At 46.8% G+C, this 21,930-nt stretch overlaps 1 protein-coding gene across 2 annotated transcripts; it reads right to left on the bottom strand.

Moving 5' to 3' along the window:
• Positions 1–778: 778 nt before the first annotated feature.
• Positions 779–20,955, bottom strand: RpL10 (ribosomal protein L10). 2 transcript variants are annotated; one of them, XM_037431599.2, is made up of 6 exons: positions 20,937–20,955; positions 20,729–20,768; positions 20,550–20,608; positions 18,581–18,827; positions 9,118–9,280; positions 779–991 (listed from the first exon to the last, which is right to left on the bottom strand). In XM_037431599.2, exons 2-6 carry the CDS (start codon positions 20,749–20,751, stop codon positions 821–823), a joined length of 663 nt encoding a protein of 220 aa, XP_037287496.1. In that variant the 5' UTR covers positions 20,752–20,768; positions 20,937–20,955; the 3' UTR covers positions 779–820. The 2 variants fall into 2 exon arrangements, with proteins under 2 accessions (XP_037287496.1, XP_037287495.1); XM_037431598.2 differs by lacking the exon at positions 20,937–20,955 and adding an exon at positions 20,909–20,927.
• Between the last annotated feature and the right edge of the window lie 975 nt (positions 20,956–21,930).

A 21,930-nucleotide genomic window follows, 5' to 3' on the forward strand; every position in this document is an offset into this window, starting at 1 on the left:
TTGGCCAACAGTAACGTGGATGCATGTCATAGATTGAAAAGAAAACAAGACTGACAAGAGCTTTTGCCGGTTGAAGGTCGAGCATGACCTCAAAAACAAAGCTTGTGCGTAAAATACCTAGATCTTGCTTAATTGCCTTAAGTATTAACCATCATCGTCACCATCTAATCTTAAAACAGTCACTTTTGGTAGACATGCTCCAGTGCAATGCTTTTCCAGCGAAACATTCCTCGCTCACTAATGCATCGCAGTCGCATGTTATCCGCTGGAAGATGCATGGCTTCGCAAGTCTTTCAAGTTGGGAAGAAAATCTAGGCAGATGTAGGCTGTGCCACAGTGTGCGATGGGCAGGGAGAGAAGGCAGTTGTCATTACTCGGGCCAAAAAAGGACCTTAAAGGTGCACACTCCCAGTCATGGTGACAACACAACTTGCCCTTAGAAGCCAAACATGACCAAGCCCGCGGAAAAAACTAGCATCTACTTCCAAAACTTAAGTGGCACGGCTCAAAATGAGCGACTTTAAACTAAGGCATAAGACTGAAAATTTGGTCGCAAAAATGCATTAGTGCCGTGGGAACCTTGATGGTACCTTGATGGTACACCTTGATGAAGTTCGAAATCGGAATTCCGGGTGTTCGAAAAATCGGTCAGCGACTGTGTGACAATATGAGCCGCTGCAAAATGCACAATGGATGACGAAATAAACTGAACCCAAGGTGAAGCGTGCAAGTGCAGCATCGAGTGGCATAATCATAGCAACAATGAGACACAAGCGCATGACAAGGAGAGCCATTTATTGTCTCTGGTGATCAGTGGTGCCTACTCCAGGCCTCGCAGTTCCCTCTGGATCTTCATCCAGTTGTTGAGGGGGCCGTGGCCACCACGGTAGTGGCAGTAGCAGCCGTCAGGCTTCAGCCGGCCGTCAGCACGCATCTCCTCATAGTCCTCGGCATCCCACTTGGTGAAGCCCCACTTCTTCGAGACGTGCACCTGCAACAAGAAAATTTAGAGTGAGTCCCACAGGCTAGACTGATACACAAGGGGCAACTATGAGAACCAAAGCAACAGCAGCACTTATTTGTGCAACAAAATCTCAGTCACACAATCTGGGTTTCATCACGGGGGGGAATCAACTTCGAGCGACCTTGGCCGAACGAGCTGTTGGGTATGAAGACAGATTGGCGAGGAAAGGAGGGGTGATGTAATGCTGAGGCTGCTTAGTTATTGCACCAAAGCAGAACCCTTGAGGGGCCATGAAATGCACCCAAATATGTAACATTCCACAGCTGCTCCAGGCCACTATCCCATCAACCTTCAGTAAAAACAGTGCTCCTAAATTTTTATATTTTTATGCATTGATTCTCATGAAACACGACATATGCATGCTGGTTTGAAATCTGCAACTATTTTTCAGAAATGCAAGATGTCATTTGCCTTTAGGGGAGCAATGTTGTTTCCCAAACAGTTAAAAAATAAAGTATCAAATCTTTACTGGAAAGGCAACTTCGTGCAATGCAACGAAAATGGATGGCCCAATAGAACAAAAGTTATGGTATGTTCAGAGGTGGAAGTGGTCTTTAGTGTTTTGGAGCAGCTTTCTAGGGTCAAACATCGTGAATCAAAATTGTTTCTGGTCAAGAATCGTTTCAATTTTGTGTACTAATGAGCTTACCAGACTTCCCACCCACAAGTGTGTGTGTGTGTGTGTGTGTGAGAGGGAGAAAATACATGCATGTGTGCCCATCGTTAAGGGGGGGCGCGGCAAGTAAAGTGCCGATTTTGGTCAAAATATGCGATTTTCTGATTTATTTTTTTTCGTAATCTTCAGACCTTCAACTTCCTTGTTCTAAAATATTACAGCGAAACGTGCGCTACAAATCCCGCAAATAGTGTTTTTGCCGAGGCTAGTCGCCGAAAAGTGTGAAAAAAAAGCCCCTGAAACGGTGTTGTTCACGCCGCACAAACGCGCCAAGTTGTTGACCGTGGGCCGCCATTTTGGTAGCTTTGGAAAGAGGAGAAAGCCGGCTTCCCGATGGTCGCGGTCTCGTATTTCACCGAGCGAAAATAAAAGCGCGAGGAGCAAGTAAAAAAACGAAAACGAAGAACGGCAATTGGCTGCGCGGGTCACGTGGTAGCAGGCGCGACCTCTTACTGGTCAAAGCTGCGCCGCGCACCTTGGCAACCTTGGAAGCGCGAGCGCATCTGCGGCCGCCGAGTCGAGAATCATTCGGCGTGCGCTTCGTTTTTTGCCAGTTGGCTGTTTTTGTGATAGTTCGCGTGCTTTTTTTACCAAGCTTTGTTTACATCGGTGGTCTCTTCTGAGTGCTTGCTCATACTGCGGTGCTATGTTGTCGCAAAAAAAGTTCCGGAGCGTCCACAAGTACGGCAAGCGTCGGAAAGCTTGGAACAAAGGGCAGACGACTGCGGCTGCCGTCCCAGTCGCAGTTCCGGACGGAGCATGCTCTTCAAGCGTCACGGAGCCTCTACTCAGACCCTTCGCTGATTGTTGTGAGGCCGAGAGTGTGGAAGGTGCCACATCGTCGTATGTCAGACCGCCGGATGCCGTCGACCGTGATGGACGCTCTCGCGAACCCGATTGCGGTGGCACCGCGTCGGCAGCCGTTGCAACTCCGGGCGTGCGCGCGTCGAACATTCTATCGCGAGTTTCGGCCCAGATTCCGAGCAGTGAAGAAATCGCGCAGCGGGCGCAGACAAGGCGGGATGTTTTGGATGCCGTAGCATCGAAATCCGCTTCAAAGCGGAAGCTCGAGCTTCTGAACGAAGGCTGCGACGAAAATGACGGCGGTAAGGACTCCACATTCTTCATTGTAAATAAGAAGATGCTGAACGGTCTGCTTTCGTCAGTAAAGTGCAACAAGTGCGACGAAGGGTCGATACGCCTCGAGACTACGCACTGCCTTGGACTCGCGGCGAGGATGGAACTTTTTTGTGACAATTGTGGCATAGTGAACAGTGCGTGGTCGTCCCCGAGGTGCTCCGGGCAACAAAAAACGAACCCCTTTGAGGTAAACGTGCGTGCTTTGAGGGCTGTGCAGTCAGTTGGCAGAAAACAATCTGCCATAAATGACATTTTTTCTGCGATGGACATTTCGCATCGAGCACTGCACCACAAGTCCTACCAGAGACTGCAAAGGAAGTACAGCCACCCTGCCACCACATCAGCTGCCACCCGCATTGAAGCAGAAAGTGCACAGAAGGTGCATGACATTTACAAGGACCTAGGAGGAGTGCCAGGCAACATTGACGTCATTTACGACGGCACGTGGATGACGAGGGGGCACAGAAGTCATATTGGCGTGGGCTGTGTAATCGAGCTGTACACAGGCTTGGTCTTGGACCACTGTGTCCTGTCCAACTACTGCCAAGGCTGTGCTGTTGGCCCCAAGCCTGGTGACGACAACTATGAGGAGTGGCTTGAGAAACACAAGCCACAGTGCCAAAAGAACACCGATGCTAATGCAGGCCAAATGGAAGTAGAAGCAGCGAGGATCATGTTTGAAAGATCGTTTACCAAGTACAAGCTTCGATACATCAATGTGCTCTGCGACGGTGACAGCCGTACGTACCTTGCCCTCACGCAAAACAATCTGCCATAAATGACATTTTTTCTGCGATGGACATTTCGCATGTTTCGCATGGCTACATGTTGATTAAGAAACAGGAGTGTGTGAACCATGTGAAAAAAAGAATGGGCACTTCCTTGCGCAACCTTCTTGATGAGCACAAATCCAAAGGCCGAGGACTGAGCATGGGTGGCAAAGGCCGGCTGACGCAGGGCCTTATAAAGAAGTTGACGAATTATTATGGCTGGGCCATTAAGAGCCACCCCAACAATGTTCCTGGCATGGAGAGGGCCATCATGGCCACTTATTACCATGTAACATCCACAGACCAGGATCCACACCACGACCTGTGCCCAAGTGGGACTGACTCCTGGTGCCCGCACAATCAGGCATTGGCCAAGGGAGAGCCGCTGCCGCCTCACAAACATAAACTGCCCCCTCACGTGCGAGTGGCACTGCTGCCAATCTACAAGCGCCTCTCGAACAAAGAGCTCCTTGAAAGGTGTGCGCAGGGAAAAACCCAGAACGCTGTGGAGAGTATGAACAGCCTCATTTGGTCACTCCAGTCCAAGAGCCAGTTCGCCTCCCTTCGAAGTGTGGAAAGTGCAGTTGCAGATGCAGTCTGCCGTTTCAATGGTGGCTGCAAGAGTGCGCTGCAAGAGATCACTGCTCAACTGGGCTTCAATCCAGGAGACTGCTCTTTGCGGCGAGCAGCCGAAAAGGATGCCAAAAGGGTGAAGAGGGCTCAAAAGGCGCATTGTTCCACGACAAAGAAGCGCAAAACTGGGTTGCGCTCTACAGAGGCCAAGGCCACAGCATCTCAGGATTACTGCCCAGGAGGATTCTGAGTGTTTTAGGCATGTTGTGAACTTCCAAACAAGAGTGAACTTTCAAAGTCAGTTTTCTCAACTCTTGATTTTCGCCTATGTGCCTTCGCTAGAACATCTGTCATTTTTTAACAAAGACTGATAGAGTCGTTCCGTTTTTTGCACTAGGCTCAGGAGGCCTTTAGCAGTGCAATAAAGCTTTATCTCTCTTCTTACTCATCATTTAAAATTTTTAGAACACATTTTATAATTACTGCGATGTGTGCGCAAAACAACATCCATGTTTTGGAAATTTTATTTATGGTTACAAGAACTAGAAAAATCAACTAATAGCTTCTTTGCACAAGTTGATGCTTTGGGAACATAATAATATGAAAAAATAATTTCATTTAGCAATAATTATCTCTTTAAGTGTGAAGAGCATTAATTAGTATAATTATGCTTGTAACTCAAAAAGTACAAGAGGTATTTGAAAACGGTTTTCATATTTGGAATCCTCACAATCATCCACATACACACACCAAATTTCATCACAAACAGTACATTAATAAAAAAATTAGTTTTACTTGCCACGTCCCCCCTTAAACATCCAGCTGACAGAAATTACTGAGAAAATAAGGGACAAGCGATACTTATCTCTTCTCTCCATGACCGCTTAATAGTAGTAGTGCACTCCGCTAGGCGCAGGTTTGTTATCGCCGCACTGATTAAACACCCTACTCTGCTTATCTGTACTTGGTCTGGCACTGAGCGGGGACGGGCAATTAAGCAAATCACACGACAAATCCGCGCACACGATACTGCCAGCCGCCCGCAGCAACAGCGTGGGCAGCATAGGCGACGCACTGCATGCAACTAACCAGGAGATGAGAGTCCACGCGGCCGCTGAATGTTTCACGAAAACCATCTGCTGTCCCTTAGTAGTATCAAATTGCGGCTGAGAAGCGCACATATGTACGGTGGAAAGCAGACAGTGTGTTCTGTCACCGAGTATTCCAGACCCTGTAATAGTTTCAAAAGGCCCTTTGGCGACACATCTGAGCGTGCAAGAGTTCCATCTTAGTATATTCCATCTTAGTAAGAGTTCCATCTTAGTAATCATGCAAGAGTTCCATCTTAGTATACTTTCCGCACTTTGGAAAAAAAGGAAGAAAAACTTTGCTGGGTACTTTGGGCAACATCAGCTGTGGTAATGTATTGGCGACCATAGTGCACCAATACAGTGCTCCATTGGAAGATGAATATGATCATGCCGCGTTCCCACCTGGTACAAATTATTGAGGTTTCACAGTATTACTAAATTCACGGTTATCATACTTACTCGCGTAATCCTCGCACTCCCATAAATCTTGCACCCCCCACATCGCCCAAGAAAAATAGATTTTCTTTTTCCTCGAGTAAATATCGCACCCCTGAAAACTGCTGCAGTAATGTCGTCTGCTCGTTCCAGCCACTGATGATGATAGCAGGCACCATCTCTTAAGCATCAAGCGTACTATTGCGCAAGATTCAATCCAATCCAAGCCAAGCCGAAGTGGCCAGTGCGCGTTGGGGCGTGTTTTGTACGTTGTGTCAGTAATCTTGGCACGTTATGGGGCGATAATGAAGCCACACGGCTGCTTCAAGTTGCAAGTGATAGATCATGCGCTAAACAACGGCAACAGGGCCGCCGGTAGGCCCTTCGGAGCCTACGAGTTTTGTGTTCGCTACTGGTGACGGCAGCTGAAAGCCACCAAGACACGTTGGGCCTGCAGTGTGCCTAAAACTGGGATTGATGGTAAACTTTATTTCTTCAGAAGGAAACTGCGGACGATTCTGTTAAATAGGCATCAGCCCAATACCGACGTCCTACGCTTACCTTTTGAGGACTCCTGTTGAGTGCCGACGGCTACCGCTACGCCCGCAACGCCCACAAGTTTCGCGTATGGTATTCTAATTCTCGACTATTTGCTTCCACTTTTTGTGTCTCAAATCTTGCCTTGTGTTGAACCTCTGCTTTCATTGTTGAGGTAAGTTCTACTTAGTACTTCTTACAGCTTGCTGTAAGTTGCTGGTGTGAGAATCCAGATTTGCGGCCACTTCGTTTTCTTTTTCACTCTCAGAGTTTTCGTGGAAAGTTTTCCCCGCGTAATTCTCACACCCCCCAACTTTGCATCGGTTTTCTGGCAAAAAAAGTGCGAGGATTATGCGAGTAAATACGGTAATTCTCGCACCCACCACATTGCCCAACGAAAATGCGATTTTTTTTTCTTGAGTAATTATCGCACTTTCAAAAATTGCCAAAATAATGTCGTCTGCTCGTTCAAGCCGTTGATGATGACAGCGTGCCCCATCTGTCGCCATCTCTTAATCATCAAGCATACTATTGATGCACGGAGATTCAATCTAATCTAAGTCAAGCTAAAGCGGCAAGTGCGCGTTGCGGCATGTTATGTATGTTGTGTCGGTAACCTTGTCACGTTATGGGGCAATACTGAAGCTACACGGCTGCTTTAAAGTTGAAAGTGATTGATCGTGTACTAAAAAACAGCAACAGGGCCGCCGTTAGGCCCTTTGGAGTCGACGAGTTTTGTGTTCGCTACTGGTGACGGCAGCTGAAAGCCACCGACGCGTTGGGCCTACCGTGTCACTGAGATTGATGGTAAACTATTTTTTCAGAAGGAAACTGGATATGATTCTGTTAAATAGCTATCAGCCCAATACTGACGTCCTACGCTTACCTTTTGAGGGCTTCTGTTGAGCGACGAACGCTACCGTTACGCCCGCAACGCCCACAAACTTTGCGTATGGTATATTTCTCGACTATTCGCTTGCACTTTTTGTGTCTCAAGTAAATCTTGCCTTGTGTCGAACCTCTGCTTTTATTGCTGAGGTAAATTTTAAATTAGTACTTCTCAAAGCTTGTTGTTAGTTGCTGGTGTGAGAATCCCAATTTGCGGCCACTTCGTTTTGTTTTTCGCTCTGTACGTTTTTGTGGAAAGTTTTCGCCACGCAATTGTCGCACCCCCCAACTTCGCATCGGTTTTCCGCCGAAAAAAGTGCGAGTAAATACGGTACTCGTGTTGCTGCCATTATTTTTGCGGGGCAACCCCACCAATAACAGCGATGAGATTAGCACTATCACGCCCTATGAATGAACCCAATTACAATGGAAACAACTCTAGATATGGTTGCGGCCTCGTCCGTTGCGTAGCCAAGGCTCAGTGTTGCTCAGTCAACGATAACTGCTGGCACATTTTCCGCTGCTCTCCTAAAGCGTCTGTCTATAGGCAACGTACGTCGCGTACCTATAATAACAATCGGCTAGATTTGACGGTTTACATTTCCAATCCACAATTATCGCGCAAATTCATATTTACGCGCAGAAGTTCAGATTGGCGAGAGTTATGCACCACTTCCACCCCTGCATGTTCACATTTCTGACTGAGTCAACTCCAAACTGGGGTATCACTTGCAAATGTTCAACATATACTTTCTTCTAATGGGTTTAGCACATTCATTTATGTTGCACTCAACACAGGTCAGCTTCTAGATCATAGCAGTTCACCTCTGTTTAAAAAAAACTTGTTCACCAAAATTCACATTAAATATTAGTATTTCAGAACTTACACCATACTAGCAAAAAGACACATATCTGGATTCCGGACAGATGTACCGTATTTACTCGCATAATTCTCTCACTTTTTTTTGGCACAAAACCAATGCAAAGTTGGGGGGTGCGAGAATTACGCAGGAAAAATTTTCCACGAAAACGTACAGAGCAAAAAAGAAAATAAAGTGGCTGCAAATCGGGATACTCACACCAGCAACATCAAAGTACTAATTAAAACTTAGCTCAACAGTAAAAGCACAGGTTCAACACAAGGCAAGATTTATTTGACACACAAAAAGTGCAAGCAAATAGTCGAGAATTAGAATACCATATGCAAAGCTTGTGGACGTTGCGGGCGCAGCGGTAACGTTCGTCGCTCAACAGGAGCCCTCAAAAGGCAATCGTAAGAAGTCAGTATTGGGCTGATGGCTATTTGTTTCCTTGTGAAGAAATGAAGTTTACCATCAATCCCAGTTCTAGGCACATGGCAGGCCCAACGCGTCTTGGTGGCTTTCAGCTGCCGTCACCTGTAGCAAACAACACAAAACTCGCAGACTCCGAAGGGCCTACCAGCGGCCCTGTTGCCGTTGTTCAGTGCATGATCTATCACTTTCAACCTTTACACTTGAAAGCAGTGTAGCTTCAGTATCGCCCCACAACGTGACAAGATTACCGACACAACATACAAAACACACCGCAATGAGCACTTGCCACTTTGGCTTGCCTAGGATTGAATCTCCGTGCAATAACAGAACGCTTGATGCTTGAGAGATGGCACGTGTCATCATCAGTGGCTGGAACGAGCAGACGACATTATTGCGGCAGTTTCCGGGGTGCGATAATTACTCAAGTAAAAAAAAGAAATCGTATTTTTGTTGGGCGATGTAGGGGGTGCGATTATTGTGCAAGGATTACGCAAGTAAATGCTGTATACATAAACTAATTGTCATCAAAAGCAGTCAAGAATTAAACATTAAAATGCCATTCCCCCCTCTTCCCCCCCCTCCATCTGGAGCTGTTAGGGTGAAAGCTTACATCAAAATGGCAATGCGCACAAAGTACACTCTTGCTCACCGGTAGGAACAGCACTGGGTACAATAAGCAAAAGCTAACCTTCTGGCGACCTGGGAACTTGAACTTGGCACGTCGCAGTGCTTCGATCACATTCTCCTTATGCTGCTCCTTGGCACGCACAGACATGATCTTCTGTCCAATGTGCACCCGGGCAACAGTGCCCTGGGGCTTGCCAAAGGCGCCACGCATCCCTGTCTGGAGCCTGCAGAAATAGAACAAGGACATCAGGATTGCTTCTAGCACCTTTTAAGGTGTATGCTACCACCTCCCTTAAAAATGGAGCGCTTTTCTTCCCAGACCCAATTTCGGTATGTGGTCAGTTACAACCTGAACCTCCACCTTCAGAGCTGCAGCACACCTACTGTTCACCAGCAAGACAGCTGTTTTAGCTAAGGATTTAATCCCAATTAAGTAAATACTACACTATTTTTACTACGAGTTTGACGTAACAGCAATGTCGGAATTCTCAGTGATAGTTAAACCTGGATATAGCCAAATAAAATTCCCGAGAAAATTTGTTATAAAGAGAATTTCCTTGTATGCAGGTTCGGCACGAAAACTGAAAAATAAACATGCATATAAACAAAAGGAGGACTGAAGACAGAGCTAACCAAAAACACTCATTTTACAGTAAAAAAAAAAACTGTTATTATTGCAAAAGCAATTGTATGGACACTCTCGGCGGGTTTTCGCCGTCGCTGCCATGTTCTGTAACATGCCCCCGCCGCACATCGCAACTTTCATGAGCAGGTAAAAGCGCGTGAGTGCTGCTGAAGCAGAGATAAAAAAGTTGGCCTGTAAACAGAAAGTAAACCACTCGTTTTGAAGGAGCACTTTTCCCAGGAGCGGCCGTATTTGCTCACACTAGTGTTTTCTACGAGTTTCGCGATATCGGATTCAAAAGAGTTGGCTGCCAGCCTTTCGTCTTGTAACATTACAATTTTTTGCTATCGCGCTCGCAGCATAGCATTCAACGTGCAGTCATGTTGCCAGAACTAATCGGCTAATCGCGAACGCTACCAGACTGCGCTACCAGAACGCTACCAGAACACCATGGTCTAGGAGAATTGCCACTAGCGCCTAAACCGACATTCTCGCGGTGGTGAGAACACGTTTTGTTCGAAATTACGTTTTGTTCGAAATTAAGAAAAGTCAGTTTCGCCGCAAGCGCGAAGCATAGAATGCAATAGCAACAACTTGGAATGTAAGCAGATCGAAACGTGCGAAACGCGGCTCACGCACGAGCACATACACAGGACAAGAACGAACTAACAATGCTTATCACACGGCACTTAACGCGCTGTTTAAATAAAAATGGGGCATGAAACGTAATCACAGGTGCAGATATGATTGTTAAGTAAGAAGCGCCCCAGTTAATTTCGTTACAGCGCCGTGTTTGAAAAGCGCACTCTTTTCACAAACGGCGTGCCTGCCCAGCGAGCGGAGAGATCTTTGAATGCAATTGTTCCAGTCAAAGGTGCGCAATTTTCCTCAACGAAGGATAAGCACGCGCGCATAAGAATCGAACTCCCCACCCCCGAGCCCGTGGGACAAAGTATGCGTTGGAGATAAACGCATGTCGGCACTTCTTGACGAGATGCATGGCGCCGTGCGCTATATATATTGTTACCAGGCAGTGGCCATGGCTCCACCGTCGTAGACGAATCGATGAAGAAGAAGCAGACTCAAAGCGCAAGATGCTATTAGCCCTGGGTGTCACACCTACCCGTAAATATTCCAAATACACTCGTTTCTCTCTTCCTTGTGTTTGTAATCCCCGTAACAAATTGGTGGACGTGCTGGGTAACGAATCGCCATACAACGGAGCTCCGCAGTGGTCGTCAAATTGGAGTTTCCGTGATGGAACACTGGACTGATCTTACGGCCACCTCTCCATCGGCCTCGGCAACGCCTGCACCATCCACGGCAACGCCTCCACCGACCCATCCCACCCACGTACGTGCCGATGCATCCAGGAACGTTCTGCGGTACGGACGAAGTTGATGTTGACTGGATAGCCGACTACGAACATACCAGTGCGCTCAACCGGTAGGACCCGACTCTCATGCTGGCCAACGTGCTGTTTTACCTGAAAGGCACAGCCAAAGCCTCGTACGAGAACCATGAGGAGGAAATCGGCAGTTGGAACACATTCAAGGAGAAGCGTCGCGACTTATTTGGGAAGCCCATCGGTCGAAAGGCGGTTGCAAAAAAGGTGTCTGTACGTGCTCAGACATCCACAGAGCCGTATATCTCGTATACACAGGACGTGCTGGCAAGTCGACAACGACATGTCGGAGTCTGATAAGGTTGGCCACATTCTCAAGGGGATAGCGGACGATGCGTTCAACCTGCTAATGTTCCGGAACTGTGCGACAATCGAGGAAATTATTCAGGAATACCAGCATTTTGAACTGGCCAAAAACAGGCGTATTCCAAGATCATTCACTCGACTGCCGAACACCGCTGCGACGTCCTCCTGTGAAGACGAACTAACCTCTCGCCGGCAGACTTCACCTGCGTCTGAAATTACGCATATGGTCCGACGAGAAATCGAAGCAATTACCGTAATTACTCTAATCTAACGCGCACCTTTTTTCGGTTAAGCAAGTTCATAAATCGCATGCGTTAGAATAGAGTACGAAAAAAAAAATGAATATGGTCAATTTATTGCCATCGGCATTCCAAAATGGCCGCCCCCAACGTGCGTCGGCATGGCTCGTCGGCCATTTCTGCCTATGTGTTTCCCATGTGCGGCACTTCGCACGTGTGCTGAGAAGTTCGTCACCTTGTAGTGCATTAGCATCGACGGCATGGAAGGGCAGTCTCCAAAAACTCGACCAGTGCACCACGATGCCACTTTTAAAAGAGAAGTCATCGCGTGTGCAGAAACGGACGGAAATCGGGCTGCATCGCGGTTGTTCAGGGTAACGCCAAACAGAGCCTTGCCGTTCGGAGTTCCCGAAACGTGCGTGCGGACTGACGGAAACAAAAGCAGAATATTGCCGACAGCAAAGTTTCACGCAAAGGCTTCAGCGGACCACAGCAGGGTCGGTTTCCGCAAATTGAAGAGCTGCTCGGCGAGTATGTGATTGAGCAGTGAGCGGCACAGCGGCCCGTGACAACAGAACTGCTCCAAGTGCGGGCTATGCAGTTAGCTTTAGAAAAAGGGCTAACGCGCAGCCAGTTCAAAGCGAGCAGGTGCTGGCTAACTAACTTTATGAAGAGGAAAAGCTTTTCCCTCCGAAGGCGAACGGGCATATGCGAAAAGTTTTGCGGAGGAGTACAATGAAAAGCTTCAGTTTTCAGAGGTTCGTCCTAAACTTGCGGCACAACAACGGCTCCCTGCTTGGGCAAATCGGGAATGCCGATCAGACGCCTCTTTACTTCGACATGCCTGGCACCACAACCGTCGAGAAGGGGGCGAAGCAAGTTCGCGTGCTGACATCGGGCCACGGTAAAACTAGAGTGACGGCAATGCTCCGTTGCACGTCAGATAGGCACAAACTTCCCCCATACCTCATATCTAAGGGGGGACGCGGCTTTGGGATCGCGAAAAATGGCAAAAAAATCGATTTTTTGAAACTCAAGTTTTCAGTTCCTGGAACCCTTTTTCTATCTGGTTCTAAAATATCTACACTGAAAACCGCGCAGAAGTGCTTTGGAAAATTCGTTTCACCCACCTAGGTAGCAAAACTTTTTCTGTAAATGGCGAGAAAACGGCGATTTTCAAAAAATTATAGCTTCGCGATGCTTGGGCCGGGAGCCAGCTTCTTGGGCTCATCGGAAAGAGCATTTCTCCGTGTTTAACTTTCCCGCCTCAGCTGGCTCCTCCCTTTAACAACAAGCGAGCAAAAAGCAAATGTTTGAACGTCATTTTGAGGCCCTTGATTGGCCGTGGCCGCCATGTTGCCTCAGCTCGCCTCGCCATTGGCCCGATGCTCGCTCCGGGAGATCGTCGTCTGCTGCTTGTGCGTCGCGAGGACATGGCTCTCGAAAATCGCCACTTCATGACATGTTCACGGCTTGATAATCACTTAAGATATAACTACGCTTTAGTTACGAGCAGTGAGCGGATGCGCGATCAGGTTACTACGAGCGGGAGCGCAGTCTACGAGCGCCGCGCGTCATTGGAGTCGTCTTTAGCCCTAGCTCCGCCGACAGAGAGACTGCGGGCAGGAACGACGCGCTGGCGCATTCGTGGCGACGTGCTTCTTCGCAAGCAACGAAGCTGAAAACGGCGGCACGATCTGATTACTACGAGCGGGCGCACGGCGCTCAACGAGAGCGGCGCGTCAACGGAGTCGGCTTTAGGCCTAACTTCGCTGTGAGCGAGACTGCGGGCAGGAACGACGCGCAAGCGCACTCTTGGCGACGTGCTTCTTCGCAAGGAATGTATCACATCACTCGCTAGCCCCTCTGAATCACGTACGGGCATTTTACGCATAGGCAGCAGGCAACACAGTCAAGCTCGTCACCCCCCCTCCCCCCTTCACTGCCAAGGATCGCTCGGAACAGCGGCTAGCAGTTTCGCGCGTCGTCATTCGAAAATGCGATGCCAAGTGCAATGCGTGCCGATTTTTTGTCTTCGTAGTTACACATTTCGCGAATCGTCATCGAACGCCGCCGGCAAGTGCATTACACGCCGGCTGCACTGTCCACGCGGCCGCCGCGCACCCCACGGTCATATGGAGTGCTGTCAATAAGCTTTTGTGATGCGATTCAGACGTGCTTGATAACGCCACGAACGTCTATGAATGTTCCGAGGTTAATGAATTGCTGTAGATTAAAGTTTCCGCGACCGGCTGCATCATGATGCATTTCACAACTAGAGCGGCGAAAGAGCATGTATGAATCAGGGGCACGAATTTTTATATGCCCGTTTCGTGTCATTAATTATAGTGCTAGAAATTCCCGTGCCACCCGTCTTCTGCCCATAACTTTGTTATTTAGAAAGAAGGCAAAGGCCGTCATGGTGTGATCCATTTTTCTGATGCAATAAGCCTCTCTCCAAATAAAGAAAAGTTCAGTGAATATTTGTAATCAAGTACTTAATTACGCTAATTACAACTTCAGCACAAAAAAGTATGTGTAATAATTTCAGTATATGGTTTTATTCATTTACAATCTTTTCTGTCATACCTATCACACCACTCCATATACGGCGCTCGTGGAAAGAGTAGCATGGGAATGACTGGACCGATTTTGATTCTGTTTTTTTTTTTTCCTGAATCCCTGAACACTTGGTTTGAAATCCATACTTGTTCTTTGTCAATCATGAAAAGGAGTAAATCATGAAAAGAAGTCAAATATCTCAAGACAAACTTGAGATCACAATTTTTAGGTGTCTTAGAAACGTAAAGAAAATTTGAAACATTAAACGCAGTTTTCTCAATACTGTTTTTTTTTTTTTTGACATTATGCTCAGCCTCTCCACATGGTTCAATGAAGAAATAATTTGTTTCTCGTAAAGTATTTGTGGTCGCTTCAAAATTTTTATGGAAGCACTGTGAGGTCATTCTTAGTGTCTGTGCCAATTTTCATCAATATCCTACAAGAAAAAAAAAAGTTCATTGAAAAAAGCTTGTCGAAAACTTCAACAGGCTTTTTCTCACAAGTGTGTTTTGGACATTGTGCATTGCTCGTGGAAAGAGTAGCACGGGAATGACTGGACCGATTTTGATTGTTTTTTTTTTCCTGAATCTCTGAACACTGCTTGTGGGTACAGCAATCTTCAATTTCTGTTTTATGGCACTGTTATTTTTCTAGACGATGATTTGTCCGTGCCAATGTTTCTGACAATGTGTGTCGGCAGCCATGATGATCTCTAAAAAAAAAGAGAACTTATTAAAAAATTCTGAGAGTGCCATACCCTGTAGCTTTCTTTTGAGTAAAGATCAACACCATTCGCAGCTTCCTGGCATGTTTTGTTGCAGCGCTAGGCTTTCCACGAGCAGACCATGTAATTGGATCGTGTAGCATTACGTAACTTGAGAACTACTGAAGCTATCATGATGAAACGGCATATTTCCCTATTCGAGACACTTATGAGTATGCATGCCAAATTTCATTGCTGTAGGTCAACAAATAAAGTTTTTTTTCAATGCCACCTCCCCCCTTAAACGGGGGGGTGCTTCCGAAAGGAGTCTTTCCCGAGTGGTGTGATCGTGTGGGCCAACGAGAAAAATGGGTGCGCAGTTGCAATTGATGTCTTTTTAGGGGCGAAGCTCCTTATGGCGCGGCTTGTGTGTCCCTCGTAGTACAAGTACATAACCACCAGTGGTACATACCCGAAATAGGTATAACATTTGAACTCCAAGGTGGTGCCGGTGAGAGATTTCTTCTGTGCGTTGTTTAACAATAAAAAATAGTGCTCAATGTACATGCCAATGGCTGCTAACGGGGAATGAGAGACAGGAACATTCGGCTTTTAGTCAACGCGCACGCTTCGATCCCCATTAGCAGCAATTGACATGTACATTGAGCACTATCGGACAAGAAAGGGTTGCTACATTATACTAGCTGGGTCTCGTAGTACAAGTACATAACCACCAGTGGTACATACCCGAAATAGGTATAACATTTGAACTCCAAGGTGGTGCCGGTGAGAGATTTCTTCTGTGCGTTTTTTAACAATAAAAAATAGTGCTCAATGTACATGCCAATGGCTGCTAACGGGGGATGAGAGACAGGAGCATTCGGCTTTTAGTCAACGCGCACGCTGCGATCCCCATTAGCAGCCATTGGCATGTACATTGAGCACTATCGGACCAGAAAGGGTTGCTACATTATACTCGCTGGGTGTAACCTCCTTAGTTTTAGAAAGGTTTAGCGAGCATTGAGCCGCAGGGCCATGAATACAATGAACTAGTATATACCATGAATGAATTCGAGGTGGTTAAAGGGGGGAAGCAGATACGAAGCGCAAGCCGTAAGAAATTAAAAGCTGAATCCTCCTGTCTCTCATTTCACATTAGCAGCCACTGGCATGTACATTGAGCACTATCTGACAGGAAAAGGTTGCTAAGTTATACTCGCTGGGCGCAACCTCCTTCGTTTTAGAAAGGTTTAGCGAACATTGGGCCGCAATGCCATTAATACAGTGAACTGGTATATACCATGAACTCAAGGTGGTTGAAGGTGGGAAGTAGACCCGAAGCGCAAGCCGTAAGAAAGTGTGTGTGTACCACCTCTCGTTTAGTCCTTGGAATGTCCACTGAATGGCGGTGCTTCTATATGGGGAATATATGATAAAAAGATGAGATGGTGGGACATGGAGTGTTGAATAGATGGACGAACAGACACACAGACAGATGCATGGATGGACGCATGAAAGGACGCAGGGGCGGATGCATGAACAAACGCAGGGACGGGCGCACCAACAGACGCATAGATGGTCACACAGACGGACGAATGCTTCACCCCACTCTCCATCATTCACTATGTGGATATGCTGCCTTTTTTTTTTTTCGTCGTGGAAATCGAGTGCGCGTTACAATCGAGGGCGCGGTAGAATCGAGTAAATACGGTACACCTGCTTTTCCGACCAACAGCCACGTCGATTTGCAAATACCTCAGGTTTGATTGGTACAGTCAATTCTGCGCGAAGAACTCTGCAATTTGGGCTTCGATGTCTGCACCGTTGCTCAGTCTCGACCAATTGGCTTCCGTTCAAGGTCGCCACCTCACCCCCGGTCACCGCCCCAGGAGCGGTCTTATCCACGCTCTCGCAAACCGGCCAAATGGAGAACTGCGGATGATCAGCCAATATACTTTAACTGCCGCCGCATAGGGCACGTCGAGGCGGTATTGCCACAAACATTGGTCTTCGTCCCGAACACAGTATCACACTGCTTGCCGCGCCAACACTTACCACCTTTTCCAGCCTCCTGCGTCGATCCCCGACAACTACCACCGCCTTACACCTTTCGATTCCAACGCCTTCGATGCCCCTGATACGCAGCACAGTTGCTCACCGTCGCCTCGTCTCGTTCGCCGCCTGGACGTCCCCCGTCGTCCCCTTCTCTACGACGCCCGACCTCCTCGCTCAATTCTCATCAGGGAAACTAAGCGGTGCAGCTCTTCGAGGTGAAGCGGCATCCTCGACACCGACCTCAAATCATCTCCTTGTACTGCCGACACGACGAAATTTGACGTCGACGGCCTGTTTCTGCACTTATTGACACCGGGGCGCATATTTCTGTGATGGGTGCCCGACTTCCGTCGCTGCCTGAAGAAAGTTCTCACACTGGCTGCTCCTGGCATTATTCGTGTCGCCGACGGAAGAAAGCTTGCCATCACAGGAATGTGCACAGCACGCATCACAATCACCGATCACCCCACATCTGTTCTCTTTACAGTTATTGAGCAGTGTCCCAATGACTTGATTCTTGGAATGAATTTCTTGTCCACTCATGCCACTCTAAATGACTGTGCAACCGGCGTTCTCCAACTTGAACTGCCTCGACTTGGGGCTGTGCCGTTCTCACAGTCACACCGCTTGTGCGCTGTTGATTATGTTCGGCTGCCACCGCAAGCCACCACATTTGTGGCTTTAACGATATCACCAGCTCTTCCAGACTGCGACTACATAGTGCCTTCACTAGTGGATGTGCTCTTGGCCCGAAGTGTTGCTGTGCCGCATACCATCCCGACTATCAAGGACAACTACATTCAGCTTCCGCTCCTCAACATTAGTAGTTCGACGCAAGTTCTCCTGCAAGGCTAGTTTCCCCACTTGATGCATGTAACATCGTGGCATTAGACCCTGCAGACTGCTCGTCCCCTATTGCAGCCAGCCGAGCAAGCGCACCTACCAACGAAATCACGATTGCCCCTGATCGAGTGAAACTGAGACAACGAATTACTGACTATAAAAGGTATTCACAGAGTTATCCCGGTTAGGTGGTGACATTAATTGCAGCACCATAGCCACGGCCATTCAGAAATCCGGCATATGACAACTTTAATGTTTGGCAGACCTCACCACAACACTTTTAAAAAAATATAAAATCAACAGATTCTGAGTAAAACTTTGGTTGTAATCGGACGTCTGTGCACGAGAATGCAAATAGGGCGACTGCCGAGCTAGCCCCTCATTCAGATGACTTCACACGAATACACTCCAACTGCCTTATAACAAACTTGCATCTTAAATGAAAATAAGCTTGTTATATCCAAAAATTCATTGTAAAGATTTATCTCTAGCACTATCTATTACAAGACTTTTTTATTTACTTCTTTATAACAAATTTTTCATTATATATGGGCTCATTAAGAGGTTGGTGTACTTATATTGAACAGCCTGAAAATGCTCTAAATGTTTTTGATGCATCAAATATTTGATGTCTAATAGCCTAGACCCATGGAAATCTCTTGTATTACCCTTCAGATTTGAAATACCCTGGTTCATCTGATTTCTTAACTTGTAATACACTAGCACCATACTGCAACCAAACCAAGTTCCTATAAAAAGTGGAAAATGAGGCAAACAAGAACGCACCTATCAGCACCAGCGCACGACAACATTTTGTTGATTCGGATGACGTGGAAGGGGTGGAGTCTCATCCGGAGGTGGAAAGCGTCCTTGCCGCAGGTCTTGACAAGGTACTTGTTGGCGCAGATGCGGCCAGCCTCCAGCGCCTCGGACGAGATTTGCTCGAACTCCTTGGAGATGAGGTGCACACAGAGCGGGAACTCGTCCACTCGCGCCTTCTTGCGGCCCAAGTCAAAGATACGGATCTTCGGGTCTGCACAGAGGAGCCACAAGACACTTAAGCACCACCCAAATGGATCGTTGTTCAACTCTGGTTGTACAGCACAAAAGCTACCACAGCTATACAACATAAGACATTAGAAAATGGAGCTATGCTATTTGAAAGATGCTGAAGGGGACATAAAACAGGAGTACAGAAGTCAATGTAGAGATGTGGATATAGCGTAGGCCTTCTGTATTACACGCAAGTAGTTATAATACTTTTCTGTTTCATCTGCTTATAGACTTTTCCTTGCCTTTTTCTGTGCTTTTGTTTTTTCCCTTACTCATGCATTGCTCTTTGTGCCACATGGTTTACTGTCTCCTCTGTATGTTTTCGGGCTCTGCGCAACTCAGTTAGAAGTTAGCACTCGTGTCCTTGTCTCTCTGTTGTCCTTCTGTACTCGCGCTATAACTATCGTCATGTCATACCATCTAGCCCAAGCTGCCACACATTTAACTTTGGGACTGCAGTACTGGGAGCGTATCTTTATTCATTTTTTTTTTCTGGCTGGAAATAAGGCTACCAGGCTTTGGTAATTGTATGAAGTAGTTGAACTTTTGTCACCTCATATTTGCTTTAGTGACCCTTTAATCAAAACCTCATTGCCAGAAATCCTGGCAGATGTGTTGGGAACCATCACACAACTGATGGTTCCCACCTCAATAGTAAACAATTCACATGTCCACTCACAGTCAATTAGCAGCATCCTCGTCAGATATCTTCGTCTATGCTCTAATGGGATACCTATATGTTCAGGTTTTGGTTTGAAGCAGAAGGGCAAGCCTTTAAAGCCTAGAAAACACTGGCAAGAATGAGTGTGCCGGGAAAAATAGTTTTACAAATGGCCTATCATCAATATAGTTCTGGAGTTGTTGAGGTTGTGCCCATGTCAGCGTTTGATACACAAGCATTTGAATAATCGTAATCAGCCCACAATAGTTTAGGCTCCACTCATTGGCTAGTTTCTCCTTTCATCAATGCTTCATCTCAGCCACAGACCTGTCAGCCAAATTTGCATGACCACTAGTGAATTTTCTTACACCAGTTACAAACATGTTTCAGATTCACAAGATATGTTTACTCTTTTGATGTGCAATCGAAGTTGATTTCCGTTTCTGTCAGCCCATCAAGAAATTTCAAATTCGCAAGATACGCTTACTCTTTTGATGTGCAATCGAAGTTCATTTCGATTTATGTCAGCCGATAAAGAAATTTGGCAGTCACTTCACCGGTGAACTTCCTGCTTCCACGTGGGTTGTAGACATTTCGTTGGGCAACTGCTCAAACGAGGCAACCCATTTAACTACTTCACTATCAGCTACGGTCACAGAATTTATACTTGATACGGGGCTTCCAGCTGCCCACATCACTGCGCACGCCACAAAAATTAGAAGTCGGGAACAGGGGCGCTGCCTCACGTGGTTGCAGTTTAACAGAAAAGTGGCACCTTTCCGGCCAAACTCCAGACAATCTGGGGTTTCTCGGGAGTAAAACATATCTGTGACTACGATTCCACGCATGCAGGCAAACACCATGCCGACCTGGTGTTCTAGTCCACCAAGCGTCAGACCGCGCCGAAAGACAACGCGCCTCACGACCTGCTAACCAAGTCTATCTGCAAGAAATCCCTAGGCGCAATGCTGCCACCGGCAACCAATGCGCGAGGAAAAACCATATTTCATTGACAGCTAAGCCTCGTGCCGGAATACTCACCGGGTACACCACGACAGAACCGCGACTTGGGGTAAGGCTTGTTCTTGCAGTAGCGGTAACTGCAAAACGAATGCAAATGAATACGTCACACACAGTCGGCGATATTGTCACTTGTGGTGATCGACATTGGACGAACAAGCGAAATTTCTCGACACGGCACGACATAGAATGCTACGTACCATCTCGCGGGTCGGCGACCCATCTTGCTGGCTGAAGTGCCTGAAAACGAGGGACAAAAACAAAAAATTCACTAAATCACAATTAACGTTATATTAATGAAAGATGGTGATTCATTTTAAGCTATTCCGCGAATAAAATCGGCGATTAAACAAGCCGATTAAGCTTGATTTTACACACACCCAACGACCGCACGAGCTGCACACTCACCGAGCAAGAGGCGAAAAGAAGGATGAATGGATGGATTGATATGGCTGTACGTACACGAGGAGGAAGGAAAGATGCTGTACCCTTTAGAATGGGCGGCGGCTAACGCCACCTACCCGGAATACTTAGTGAACCAAAAACTAATTTTATCTTTTTTTTTTTAATTGCGAAGTTGAGGGCTGGTATTTCGCAGTGAAGGGTTTATTTTCACTCGTGCCTTGACTTTAGCCACCAGTCAGATAACCTCCTTCCAGTTATTTCTACCCGCTTAAAGTCTATTTTGCCCTCCCTGTCTCTAAACCCCAGTGCTTTGAAAAACATTGCGCCATCATACTGAGTGAAGCCCATTACAGAACATTATCAAGTGTACGCAGTTTCCTCCTCCTCTCCAGATGCACTGCACACCTTGTCTACCCCTTCGTATTTGGCCCTATATATCTTGGTTCGCAATACTCCCGTCCTGGCCTCAAAGAGTAGAGAACTATACCATATTATTATCATAGATCCTTTCCTTGGCAAGTTCCTGCTTAAAAGTTCGATAGATCTCTACTGCGGATTTATTAATCATGCCAATTCTCCACATATCGGTCTCCGTTTCCTTCACCTTCTTCTTAACCGATAGTTCTTCATGGTGTGGCCCTCCGCTCTTTTTCAATTATTTACTCGTCAATATTCTGGTTCGCTTCATCCATTTTGTATGGACATTCTTCAGGTACAAGTAGCTGAAAACCTTAATTCCTATCCCTATGCTCCTTCCCCCATTTCCCTCAATCGCTTCTCAAATTTTATCTTGCTGCTATAGCTTCCCTGCCCTCAAATGATGTCCATCCCATATCACATTGTACTCCCTGATTTGCTGTATTCCTGTGAGCTCCTAGAGCAAGCTTACCTGTTCCACGTTGCTTAATTTCTAATCTTGCTTGAACTTCTGATGTCATGCACAAGACCGCATTGCCGAACGTCGACCGCAGGAACCATATAACCCCTTTCCATATTC

The sequence above is a fragment of the Rhipicephalus microplus genome, chromosome 7, assembly GCF_043290135.1.
Source record: "Rhipicephalus microplus isolate Deutch F79 chromosome 7, USDA_Rmic, whole genome shotgun sequence".
Taxonomy (NCBI): domain Eukaryota; kingdom Metazoa; phylum Arthropoda; class Arachnida; order Ixodida; family Ixodidae; genus Rhipicephalus; species Rhipicephalus microplus.

What these genes read in the sequence shown, in the direction of transcription:
- RpL10 (XM_037431599.2), bottom strand. Translation starts at nt 20,751, where the DNA reads ATGGGTCGCCGACCCGCGAGATG. An exon ending in GGTCGCCGACCCGCGAGATG is followed by an intron (nt 20,609 to 20,728) that starts GTACGTAGCATT and finishes TTCGTTTTGCAG; the next exon opens with TTACCGCTACTGCAAGAACA. An exon ending in GTTCTGTCGTGGTGTACCCG is followed by an intron (nt 18,828 to 20,549) that starts GTGAGTATTCCG and finishes TCCTCTGTGCAG; the next exon opens with ACCCGAAGATCCGTATCTTT.